Source organism: Eucalyptus grandis, chromosome 6 (genome assembly GCF_016545825.1).
Source record: "Eucalyptus grandis isolate ANBG69807.140 chromosome 6, ASM1654582v1, whole genome shotgun sequence".
NCBI lineage: Eukaryota > Viridiplantae > Streptophyta > Magnoliopsida > Myrtales > Myrtaceae > Eucalyptus > Eucalyptus grandis.
In genome coordinates, this window is record NC_052617.1 from 29,736,969 (window position 1) to 29,750,510 (window position 13,542).

Here is a 13,542-nt window from a genome sequence, read left to right on the forward strand (position 1 = left end):
TTTTGGGGAAATCACACCAAATTCGTAGCCCCCCTTACCTTCAACCTTTGGACCATCTCAAGACTTCTAGAGGAAGCCAAAGGGATGGAAAATTAGCTAAGGAAGACAGCTTGCAAGTGGGACCAAGTTGAGGGAGACAAAGAGATGAGAGAGAGACCAAGGTGGCCCTCCTTGTAGCAGTCGGTCCCCCTCATTCTCATTCTCCTCACCATCGAGCCCTCCATCTTCCAGCAGCTTGAAGACCTCAAAAACCCAGAAAAGAACCAATAGCTCACCCCCTCCTCCGTCGAGCAGCCGTCACACGCCACCGGAGTCTAGCTGCGTCGTTGTCGTGCCCCGCATGTCAGCCACCAGTCTCAGGCATTGTTTTAGCGTCCCGCGCCATCCAACATTGGCGCTCTGTCCACCAGGCCACCGTCGAAGCCTACACGTCACCGTTCAGCCATCGCTTGCCGTCGTAAAGCCTCGCTTGGACCCACAATAGCCCCTTTCGCTTGTCCTTGCCCGTTTCCACCTCAACCAGCCACCGGTTCCACCTCTCTCAGCCAAGAGCGAATCCGAACAGCAATGGGTCTCACCAAGACCTTGTTTGGCTCGCTTTGGTGGCTTTCCGGATCTCGAAAGGCACACCTGCTTCAGAGTTTGTTGATCCCTTCCGCATCCCCGTCGTTGTGGTTCGAGCGTATCGTTAATCAAGTGAGTTTAACTCACTAATCCATGTTTAGTAAGTTAATGATGCTTAAGGTTGATTAGTTTAAGTTAAGTATGGTTTAGATGGATAGTTAGAATAGATTAGCAATTTAATCATTCAATATTGCATGTTAGGTGGTTAGAGTAGTGTAATTAAAGCCTAGAATTTTACCGGGTCTGTCTCGGCTTTTAATTAGGCTTTTCCGGCCTAAGTGGTATTTATTGACATTTATTTATTAATTTTTTTGTAATTAATTAATTAATTAATTAATTAATTTCTGGAAATTAGATTGGGATAGCTGGTGACCGGAATTTTATGCTGATTGCCATGATGTGATTTTTTTAATTAGTTGAGTGCTATTTTGTGCACATTGAGCGTAATTTGTGATTTTGGGTATTTATTCCAAAACTTATGAATTTCAGTATTTAATTTGAAAATTACGGGTCGTCGGTTTACAACGTCAAAAATATGTTTGTGGACTACTGAAAATAGTGGGATTTTATAAAATAAAGATATTATATTTTTGGCTCAAATCGACTATGTACTCACACACGATTATTATTATTATTTTTTTTTGGTAACGCCCACACATGATTATTTTTTTCTGGGTATTTTTAACATGAAGAAAATAGGCCAAGACATTATTTTAATTGAGAAATTCAAGTGGGAAGCTCAATGTCCTTAGCCGTGGGTGAATAATCGTGTGGTGGTTTATAGTTGTGGTAAGATGACTATTAAAGGATGATGTGACGTATGTTATGCGTGACGATATGGGATGGGTCAAGAAAACCGCCGAAGCATCTTTGTGCCTATAGGGTTGTGATTAACCGCCGAAGCATGCTGTGCCTATAGGGTTGTGATTAACCGCCGAAGCACACCGTGCCTATAGGGCCGTGATTTACCGCTGGACATTTAGTAGGCTGTGCACTGTGGGGCCATGTTTAATAGTTGGAGCAGTGATTGATTGAGATATAATACAATGTGTTCTGATTGTTGAGTGATGATTGTACGTATACGATATATGAATTATATTGAATTGCATGAAAGAACTGAGGCAAAAGTAAGTCCTCTGACTTGTGATTGTGCTTAGGTAGCCCTTGGGGCGTATTTTCTTCCTAGTCAGATCTTAGGGGGTGAACTTGCTAATACGTCATCTTACTCGTCTCTCGACTTGTGATTGTGCTTAGGCAGCCCTTGGGGCGTATTTTCTTCCTAGTCGGATCTTAGGGGGTGAACTTGCTAATACGTCATCTTACTTGTTGTGGGATAACAATTTCAGGTCCATAGATGGTAACTCTTCCCAAGCGTTTTGGTCAGCTGAAGAAGGTTGCAAAGCAGGTAGCCTATATTCCAATTCATGGGCACCCAAGGGGTTTGTCGCTACCTAAATTTCGGGAGCACCACCTAAAATTAGGTTAATGGACTACTAAGCCTTTCAACTTAACTTGGGCTCTCCCAAGCCCATACCAATTCGTGACTTAAGGTTCAAATATTTAACATGCAAAAGATTATTAACTAAGAGTTGCCACTAATCAGTTTACGGTGGGTCGATTAGACACCTAAGTAAAATAATGGGATGATTATTTTACTTATACGAACCAGAGACTAAGGGTACGGGGACTTGGTTACACTAGATTTCTTTAATGCCCTTTCGGTACCATTTCTTTTTAATTTTCAAAAATGTTTTTGCAGGTGGCTGATTTATTTTAACCAAAATTGCTATCATGCAAATATGGTGACCACACGGATGCTCATTCACTATCAAACATTCAAATAAATAAATAAAAATAAACAAATTGCATCACACAAAGCAAGCAATTATTATTATTTTTGGTTTTCTTGAAATTAAATTTTTTTTCATAAAACATGCATGTTAATTACATGACCTAGTTTTACTAATAAATGAATTCTTATTAAATGAACCTATTATGCAAACTAACTAACATGCACCTAATATTTTTTTTTTTTTTATTGAAATTCGGAATTAATGAAAACCCTAATGAAACTATCTAAAATGAATAATTTTCTAATTTATTTTAGGGATTAATTTGATTTAAACCCTATCCTATCTTAGAACATTATTTTTTATTTTTTCATTTATTTTTTAAAAGGATGAGATTATAAAAATATGCCAACTTTATCTAAGACCCTATTTTTTTTTAAAAAAAAGGAGTATTTAGGTCCAACCTAACCTATTTAAAAAGAATTATCTAAAAATGCAATTCTAAAAATATAATCCTAAAAAAAAATCTAATTTGCTAAACCTACATATCTGATTTACTAAATCTATATGCTCATGTAGTATTTGATTTTTTATTTTGATTTTTTTAAGTGTTTTTCCAAGATAAACAAGTTTCAAATAAATTAATCAAACAACAAATAAAGGATTAAAATAATCGAAAAAAAAATAACATGTTGTCTCACAAGTTAGATTAACGATTACTCTAACCCTAAACATCACTACAAATAAGTTCAAAATAATTAAAAATCTGATCCGAAGTCTTACGGATCAAATTAATAATTATATTGATTCAACAATTAAAATACTATCAACAAACCCCAAAAATTAATATAATTAAAAAATGATCTGACATCGTATGTATTAAATTAGTAATTACAATAATTTTGAGGAAAACTCCTACAAATAATGCATACAAAATTTATTGACATCAAATATTACAACTTAAATAGATAAACTAAAAAAGAACCAAAAAAATGAGACAAAATAAAATAAAATAAATAAAAAGAAAAAGCTAAACTACCTAAGGGGAAAACGACGGTGGATGGCGTCGGGCGACCGTTGGTGGTCGTCGAAATTCCGGCGGGGAGCAACGGCAGGTGGACGGCGGTGGGCTCGAGCTTAGAGCGAGACGGCGACCGGGGGCGAGGTTGGTGCGGTGGCGTCGGCCGAGTGGAGGCAAACCACCGGTTGCTGGGCGCGAGTTGCGGGCGCGGTGGCGTCGGTCGTCGTGAGTGGAGGTTTTGCGGTAGGCGGATGGCGTTACTAGCGACAACGATCGGGCGATGGTTAGGCACGGTGAACCGCTTAGCCTGGTTCGCGATCGAGGACGTTGGCAGCAGCTACATCAATCGGCGTAGAGATGCTCGCGGGATTTGCAGAGGCGTGGCGACGTTGAAGGTGTTGCTGACGACGGCAAACAAAGGCGAGGGGAAGGCAGCAGTGACTGGTGACTTGGCTGCCGGCGTTGGGCTGCAGGGGGGTCGTTGCTAGTGTTTGCAGGTTGCAGTAGCCACGAATTTAGTGTCGTCAAGGGAGATGGATGCGACAGAGGCGCGGTGGCCGACGGTGCAGTGGTGGTGGCAGGCGAGCGGGGGCGGCGGTGCCACGCGACGGCCGGTGTAGTGGTGGCCTGGCTACTGGTTCACCAGTGAGGGATCGGGTAGCAAGGGGCTGAGGCGTGCGCGAAGAAGATGAACAGTCCCTATCTTTTTCCTTTTTTTTTGGTCACTCTCTCTCACCTCACATCACTCACGTCTCTCTCTGTCGCTGCACTCTCTGCCCTCACTTCTCTTCTCTCTTTTCCTCTATTCTTTTTTTGACTTTTTGACCTTTCCCTTCTCTCGAAGCGTTTTCTTTTGTGTTGCTCTCTCCCTAAGAACGAATTCTCTCCATTTTTTTTAATATTCCCCCCCAACGAAAAATGCAGCTCTCTTTTATAGTGATTCCATACGACCGCTTTGTATGGTATTTTCCAAGTTTCCATCTTCCATCACATTAAATCAAAGCTGTAAATCGGAACGTGATTTCGCAATTAACTCGATTTTGCTTAGATTTTTTCCATTTTGCAAAAATTCTCGCCTTTTAGTCATTTGATTTTTAAATTGCTTCTGTATTTAACAAAATCCGAATGTTCATTAGAATTCAAATTTCCATGCATAATCAATCAAATCGATTTCCCCCATTTTTTCCTTTTATTTGTGATTTTTATTTTTATCTTCCTAATGTTACCAAAAATTAGGTGTCAACAGGGTTTGGTCTATGAGATCGTGAAGTCCGTGATCTGGGTAGATGAGGTTCTACCCAATAAAGTACCTCATCGATACAGATCATGGTACCGTCGTGAGGGGCATGGACAAAAAGATGGTCCTATACCGAAATTTGAGGTATTTGTGTACGTCATGAGGTTGCTTTTGGGAAAGGCTGTCATGACCCGATCCTCCGAGTACGTGCCCCTTCACTAGTCATTTAAATAGCGACATCCCAGGACGCATCGCTGACCCGTTTATTTTAATACGCATTCGAAATCATATAAATAAATTCCAGACAATAAAACAAGGGCATAGGAAAATAGGACCAAAATTTTCAAACTATACCAACCACACTTATATATATATAAAACACAACTAGTCATATATAATACAAGCCAAACTAAACTTTGATTATCCAAATACTTAAGGTTTAACAAGCAGGGGTGGGGGTCTAGCAACCACGTCTACTCCTCATCGCTAAACTCTTCTTGCTCCACATCCTCATCCCCATTTGAGTCGCCCGTCGAGTACAGGGACTCTAACTCTTCGAGTTTTGGATCCTTCGCATCGTCTACCGCTCCACCGTTAGGGTCTGCTTTACCCTTACCAAATGCAACCTCCAAAACGTACTGAGGCACGTCAGATTCTGGCATAGGGCCCTCCCTTTTCGGGTTCACCCACATCAACCCAGACGATGGATTTTATTAGCACATACTCCAATCCTTCAGGGTGGGGGTCTATTGGAATATGATAACCTATCTCAGTAATTTCCTATGGTATACCAAAATGCGCAGGAGGAGGGGGAGGCACTGTCATCTAGGGACCTAAAATGTTGTTTTACAACGAGGTGAGATTACGTCTCAACAAGTTCTACCCTCCTAAAACCCGATTAGGAAACAAATACGCCCTAAGGACTACCTAAGCACAACACGGGTCAGAGGACTTATCTTGGCCTTAGTTCCACCCTGCAAATCAATATATATCAAATATACCGAAACCACATCAATTCACCCAGTTAGATCGAACTATCGATCGATCGACTCAGTCGATTACATGTCACCACGACCTTCCCTGGTCGGTACATTCAATACTATCTATAAAGTTCTATTAATTCAGAACTACTCATCCAAAGCTGAAAATAGATAGTATAGCTCGCCCAAAATTGATAATATAGTATACCGGATATGCTCGCCTAAAACTCGATAGATTATGGCCCTCAAGCCATCATAGTATAGTATATATGCTTGTCCAAAACTGATAATAGGGTATACTACTCACTCAAAGCTGACATATCGCCCATAGGCTAATATAGTATATCGGTATACTATTCGCCCAAAGCTGACATATCGCCCATAGGTTGATATAATATACCACTCCAACCATATAGTCAATTCATCATTTTTATTATACCCGATAAAAATAGCCGTGTGTTGATATATGGTCGGCCTTAGCCAAAATACCATAATTTCACTTCCACAATTCCCACAATTTATATGGTACACCAAAATATTTTTTGGCGTTGTAAACCGATGCTTGGTTAATTTTCCACCAATTACTGAAATAATTAATTTAGGAATAAAATCCTAAAATCACCATTAAATCAATTCAACACAAATTAGAGCTCAAATAAATAAACAGATTGTGCCACAATAACTAGCATAAAATTTCTGCTGTCGCCTATCCCAAAGATAATTTCCGAAAATAAATAAATAAATAAATAATTATAGAAAATATTAAATAATACCAATAAATCCAACTTAGGTTCGTAATGCCTAATTGGAAGCCGAAACGGACCCGGAAAATTCCAAGGTTCGTTAAATAAATATTAGAACGTGTCTACTTGCTAAGCACACTAACATGCATCGATAGATAATTAAATTAACTAATCTAATCTAATCTAATCTATCCACCTAAACCATGCTTAATTAATCTAATCAACCACTAGCATGATTAACCTATTATGAGGATTAGTGAGTTAAACTCACTTATTCGACAAGTCAAGGGCGGTTTAAAACGTCGTGGGACGTAATGAGGAACAATTTTCTTTAAAGCGGGCCTAGCATTGGCGTGCTTGCCCTCACTGCGTTCCGCTTCCGAGACCCCGAGCTCAAGCTCGACTCAATAGCCATAACCAACATAAGCTCGTCCTTGGCGGCTTCCGTCAACCTGACCCTCGGGGAAGAAATCAGGGTGAGGAACCAGAACTGGGGTCCCTTCGAGATCAACGACAGCGTCGGGGTCTTGACATTTCTGGGAGCACGAATTGGGGAGAACGAGGTGGCGGACCGGGGCACCGGCGTGAAGAAGCGGAGCTCGAGAAGGGAGGCGGTGGCGATCGAAGCGGGGCCGATCGACGCCACGAGTGGCGACGGCGCTAACTCCACCTCGGATGCCGTGGAGATAGGGGCTTACGCCTACGTGTCCGGGGAGGTGAGCTTGCTGGGCGTGTTCAAGAGGCGGAGGTCGGGGAGCCTGAACTGCACGGCGAGCCTCAGCTTGACGACGCGGGCAGTTCGGAACTTGAGCTGTCGCTAGAGCCTCGCCGCCGACGCCGCCACCGACGCCATGGATGATCCTCGGGACTGTTGTGGACTCGAGGGCCCTTCGACCGTGCCCTCGCGGAAAGCCACGATCGTTCGCGGCCTAGAAGAGCCCAAAAAGCCTCGCGAGCGGCCACTTCATCACCATCATCATCGTCGTCATCGCCTTCGTCGTCCGCAATTCAATTCGACATCGCCAAGAAATAAATGCTCGTCTCTGTTCCCAAACCTAAAACTATTAAATGCACCAGCAGCTGTATCACCCACCCTACCCCTCCTCCTTCTTCTCTCCTAACTCCTCCCGTCTCCTTCTCCTCTTATGGATCCCCTCTCTCCCCCTCCACCCCTCCATGTCCTCCGCCCTACACCCGCCGCCGCCGCCGCCGCCACCGCCGCCGCCCTCCCACGCCTCCGCCGCCGGCTACGTCACCAACCTCGGCCTCGGGTACGCCATCGCCATCGCCCTCGGCTTCCTCGTCCTCCTCTCCGCCGTCCTCCTAGCCTCCTACATCTGCTGCCGCTCCTCCCGCCGCCGCCGCCTCCGCCGCCAGCTGCAGCAGCAGCAGCAGCTACGCCGCGCCTCCGGCGGCGGCGGCCCGGCCCCGCCCGGCGGCGCGGGCTCCGACGGCATCATCCTCCCCGCATCATCTTCGTGGCCGAGGACGACAACGAGGGGAGCGAGGCGGAGCAGGGCGCGGCGGTGGGGCTCGACCCGAGCGTCATCAATTCGTACCCCAAGTTCGCTTTCTCTAGGAGGCCGGCGGCGTCGGGGGCAGCACGACGTGCTGATCTGCTTGTGCGAGTACAAGGATGCCGAGATGTTGAGGATGATGCCCGAGTGCCGCCACTTCTTCCACCTGCTCTGCCTCGACGCCTGGTTGAAGCTCAACGGGTCGTGCCCCGTCTGCCGGAACTCCCCCTCCCCACCCCGCTCTCCACGCCCCTCTCCGAAGTCGTGCCGCTCTCTCAGTACGGCGAGGACCGCCGTCGACGTCGATGATTATTCCTTTCTTCCTCCTTCCTTTTTTTCTTGGGTTGATTTGGATGGTGGGTTTTGGTTTTTCTGCGAGTGTTCTTGGTGGGAGTGTAAATTCTACAACAAACGAGGTGGAGGGATTGGTTTGGAGGGTTGCTTCTCCGTTCTCTTGTTTCACTGGGTTTGCCATTTCGATTGATGATAGTTCTTTAGAGTCAAGAAGGGATAGAAAAGCTGGAAATTTTGACATGTTTTCGCTGGTAGCACTTCACTGTTAGATTGAATTTTCGAATTTTTTCATCCGCTGGGCTTGGAATTAAGCTGAGAAGGTGACGGCTTCTTCCATTTCTGGGTAAATTCGGTGCTCGCCTTGATCGGACCAAGCTGTTTCAGTCAACGGTCTTCGCAGTTCGCGCAATTCGGTCGCCGCCACCATCTCTGGCGACCCAGAAATTTGGGATCGCGCAAGATTTGTATATTCATGAGAAACCAATTGTTAAAGGGTTTGATTCGATTCGGAAGCTGGGAACTTTCCCAGTTTGCATCTGTACTGTACAGAAGACGGAAGAAAAAAAAAGTCAAAAGTCGTCCAACACGTCCAAAGTTTTTTTTTTTTTTTTAACACGTCCAAAGTTGACCGACCACTTTTGGCTCCATCCCAAATGCTCGCATTCGCATTTTCTAATCCGACGACTTGTGGCCCTGAATTGCGAGATGGAATTCGCTTCAAACGCACTCTCCACCTTCCAGCTAGTGGGATTTGAATTGCTGTTGGCGACTACTAGACCTTGCTTAGGACGCTCGACCCCTACACGCAGTTAAGGAACAACTCATCCTGATCCGACAGTGCTTAAGATTTGATTGGCCGACTAATTAAAGTTGCCTAGATCAGCTCGTCTGCTCGGATCGAACTTGCCCACTTCCCGGTTCACCGTCCAGATCACGGTGGAAAAGGAAAAAAGAAAACTTGCATAGTTCAGATGCTTCCTCGTTTCCAAGGTCCTGTTCTGTACCCCGAGCCTGATTTTGTGCTTTCGATGCTTCTATGCCGGCCCTGGAATCCCGCAACTGCAGTCAAAAGTGACCAGATTGACGTATGCGCACCCTTTATTTTTATTAAAGGCCGTAATAAATTATGCACGCTGGTGGGACTAGAAGTGGATGGATTCGAGAACCCGAGGTTCTAAACTATTGGGGGGCATTGACTCGCCGATCTCGAACTTCTCCAGGTCTCTGATCGCTGAATCTCGGAGGCCCTGATAAACCTTATCATAATGGCTCTGCAGATTAAAAAAATGAATCTAGGAAGCAGAAAATCTCGGACTCCAATTGGAGAGTATTCAAATTCCTCCGGCTTCTCTAGCTTTCAGCTTCGTCTCTCTGTGACCATACGGGCGTTGACTCCAAGATCTACCCCTCTTCTCCTGGCCAGAGCTTCCATGTTCAAGATTCAGGTACTTTCTCTTCTCGGGGCCGTTTAGCAATACTATAGTATTCGGAAAAAGTGAAGCATTGTCATCGTCCGCAGCGTAAGATGATTAGCTCTAGCTAGATCGTCGGTTCAGAAGGCGGTTGTTTCAAGCACAAGAGGTGAGAAATGCGGAAGCCGAATGTTCTTGTGAAGTTAGGGACCTGGAGGGCTATCCCTAAGTTTTTCTTTGTATTGGGCGGCTTCGGCGTTCTCATCTACGTCGCCACTTTGTTCAACTTCTACTCTCTTAGATCTCTTCATATTCCCGATACCTTTTGCAATAACATCAACCAAGACAGAGCTGGGACTGAGGTTAGAGCGACCATCGACACGGTTATTCGCAAAATCCAGGATGAAATTAGCACAGTAGGGTATACGTCCGCCAACACATCAGTGTCAGAGTTCGCGTCGCGATACAGCCGCTTTCTTGTGGATATCCTCGGGCTCATTGAGTCTATGGAAGCCTCATTACCGTCAGATCAGGGGACTGGTGAAATCAGGATTGTCCATCCTCTGGCAAAGCCAAAGGAGCGATCCGATGAGCCAGTCGATTACTTCCTCATCGAAGAGATACGCAAGTACGTGAAGATTAAGCCCAACAGGTTGAAGAAACAGAACTTCATGGGAGCAAATGGGACTTTCACGAGCATAGGCCATGCTTGCTTTGCCATGAAGAAGGATTTGGAGGAGTACATGGACTATGATGTCGGCGAGATCTGCAACGATGATTGGAAACTAGCTCAGAGGCTCATGGTTCATGGGTGTGACCCGCTCCCCAGGAGGAGGTGCTTCTCGAGGGCACCACAGCTATACCACAAGCCATTTCCCATCAATGAGTCCATATGGAAGCTTCCAGACGACCGCAATGTTCGTTGGGGCGGGTACCGGTGCAAGAACTTCACATGCTTGGCAAGAAATTCTACTGGCAAAGGATTCTTCAAATGCGCGGACTGCTTCAATCTCACCAGTCATGAAATGCCCAGATGGATTAAACCCATCTATATCGATCCGAATAAAAATCTCACTACGGATTTCGTCATACCTGAAGTGCTTGCTATCAAGCCTGGAGAGATCAGAATTGGATTGGATTTCAGTGTTGGGACTGGGACTTTTGCAGCTAGGATGAGGGAGTTCAATATAACTATCATCACAGCGACAATAAATCTTGGCGCACCTTTCAACGAGATGATCGCTCTGCGTGGTTTCGTGCCTCTTTACTTGACTGTAAATCAGCGGCTGCCGTTCTTCGACAATACCCTCGATCTGATCCACACGACGAGGTTCTTGGACGGGTGGATAGACTTTATTCTTCTAGACTTTGTGCTGTATGATTGGGATCGAGTGTTGAGGCCTGGCGGCCTTCTGTGGGTAGATAGCTTCTTCTGCATGAAGGAAGATCTGGATGACTACTTGGAATCCTTCAAGATGCTGAGGTATAAGAGGCATAAATGGGTTGTGATACCAAAGTTGGACAAAGATAACAAGGAGGTTTTCTTCTCCGCTGTGCTCGAAAAGCCACCGAGACCCTTCCGATGAAGGCGTTTTCCAGACTGTTCCCCGATTCATGTATGTTCGCATTGATCGCTTTGTTTTGTAAGTGCCGATGTGTTTGATTTTGCAATGTTGATTATAGATAGGCCTTTGCACTTCAGGGAAAACTTTTGTTCTTCCACATAATGAAGCAATTAGCTGATCAAGAAGTTGGTTTAGCGAGAGAGTGTGGGGTTCTCTTGTAAGGTGAAGCTCTGAGCCCGCTTGACGGTGACTGACTGGAATTAGAATACTCATCCAACAATCAATAAAATTGTAAGTCTTTGCCAAGATTTTTTTGTTTTTGGACCGTTTATTTCCTGGGAAATATTTTTCAAAACAATATATATATATATATATATATATATATATATATTTTCCTTTTCCGACATTATGATTGTTTAAGAAAATGATTCAACGGAAAGCACACCGCACTTCGATGTGCAACGGGGCATTTTTCTTATTTTCTGGCATTATGATCTAGGCTTCATCTTACTTATTAGATTAGTAATGGAGCCAGGCATGCCGCGCTACAATGTCAAGAACGATTCAACCATACCTTCACCACCACTAATCTGATGGTCTCCTTCTTAGCTTTGATATCATGTTGATATATAGAGTTAGGAACAAAAACAATGACAAAGTGTTTATAGTGGCTCCACTTCAATTAGAGTTGTATATATATTTGTAGGAGTGACTAATTACAGTAAAAATATGAATAAAAACATAATTATAGAAAGATCCCATAATACATATAAGTTACACGTTAATATTTGCCACTTGCCTACGCGACCTTCAAAGAAATGGTGGCTGACCACAATGAGTGAACACCACCACCAGTCAGATTGCGTCCCTTTTGCCCTCAATCAGTGTCGTCACTTCCCTTCTCCCCGCCACCACCGCAACTTGTCTCCACCGCCAGTCGGGCAGGCTCGGCAGTGTTCGGCTCCGATTAATGGGAATGTGCAAAAAGATGGTGATCGAAGCGGTTACGCAGGTTTCCCTAGGGCCAGATTATACGGTGGTGATGGCAGATCCAAACTGAAAGCAAAGGAGAAGCAAAATCGAAAATACGTTTTGGGGGGAGATGGAGGAGCGATCAGGCACGGTTACCAACTGTTGAGGGCCTTCAGGCCTCGGATGAACATTCCGATTTATGATATAAGTAAAGCCATTATATCTAATAAAAGGATTTGATTCTCGATAATTTTTTTAAATTTTTTCAAGGTCTATTCAATAGTTAGTAAAAAGGCCTTAATTGTCGGCGCAATCACTTATTTATTATACACACGAATTAATATATGGTGCATTCTTCCACAAATACAATTTAAGAATATTTGATTACATAAGTTATAAATATAATATTTCTATATAGTAGTATTCATAATGCCGCTTTTGAAAAGGAAAGTTACTTTGGAGATTAACTTTCTTCTTTTTATGTGACTAATAATATTTTTAGTATGACAGATTTTTAAATTAAAATAAGTTAGTTGTTGTAAACCAAAAATCAACTTAACAAAGAAAATGTAAATAAAAACTCTAGGGACCATTTGTGCCAAACCCAGAAAGGAACTCTAGACTTTAATGAAATACAAATGTGGGCCTTTTCCCTTTACTCTTGGAATTGAAATTGAAAGTTAAAAGGTAGGTTGAGAGTGTTTGGTGAAATAGTGAGTGGGACCTCATCTAGGGAATTCTCTCTCTTCAATTTTATACACTGTCATAACAGAGAATGAAAGAGGAAATGGGTGAACCATGGTTAGATAATTTAATGCTCATAGGGTGAAATCATCAAATCAAAAAATATATAGGGTAAATGTTCCAATAGAATTTCTTCATGTGGCCTCTAGGTGGGTAGCTTAGGTATGTGCCACATTCCCATAAACTAAGAGGTGAGAAATTTACAAGGAATTCATATTCTTTGACCAAGTAAAGAAGTGAGTCACCCCTTACATTAATGAACTAAAAGTTAATAAAGGTGAAATAGGCATGATATCAACAAGACTAGGTTCAATTTATCACTTTACTGATGGAGGAAAGTTAGAAAAATAAAGTTCAAAGTTTCATTTGTTGATGGGAGAGAAAGCCAAAAGAACAACTTTCCAAAGTAGCTTTTTTGGTTGAATTACTAATTAAGGGAATTGGTACGTAAATTAGAAAACCAATGTCCATTTTAAATATTGTTAAATCCAAAAATATTTTGAGCATGTCAAAACATTTGGCAAAACTTTCTGAACATCAGTAAATAAATAATTTCGTAAATTTCTAATCCATTGCTCAAACATAAGAGTTATATTAATCGATAGTGTAAATTTCTCACATGTAACATTGATTGCAATCAAGT

General features: G+C 43.2%; 3 protein-coding genes across 3 annotated transcripts; all 3 read left to right on the plus strand.

The window, feature by feature from the left end:
* Positions 1-5,375: 5,375 nt before the first annotated feature.
* Positions 5,376-7,216, plus strand: LOC120294418. The gene is made up of 2 exons (XM_039314488.1): positions 5,376-5,410; positions 6,733-7,216. The coding sequence occupies exons 1-2, from the start codon at positions 5,376-5,378 to the stop codon at positions 7,214-7,216; spliced, it is 519 nt and encodes a 172-aa protein (XP_039170422.1).
* Positions 7,217-7,570: 354 nt separating this feature from the next.
* LOC120294633 (RING-H2 finger protein ATL67) lies at positions 7,571-8,497 on the plus strand. The gene is given in 4 exon segments (XM_039314950.1): positions 7,571-7,854; positions 7,857-7,986; positions 7,988-8,145; positions 8,148-8,497. Coding segments are annotated over 4 exon segments (645 nt in total). The 5' UTR covers position 7,571; the 3' UTR covers positions 8,222-8,497.
* Positions 8,498-9,761: 1,264 nt separating this feature from the next.
* On the plus strand, positions 9,762-11,319 carry LOC120294632. Its single transcript, XM_039314949.1, has one exon. It carries the CDS (start codon positions 9,795-9,797, stop codon positions 11,202-11,204), a length of 1,410 nt encoding a protein of 469 aa, XP_039170883.1. The 5' UTR covers positions 9,762-9,794; the 3' UTR covers positions 11,205-11,319.
* The last annotated feature ends 2,223 nt before the right edge of the window (positions 11,320-13,542 follow it).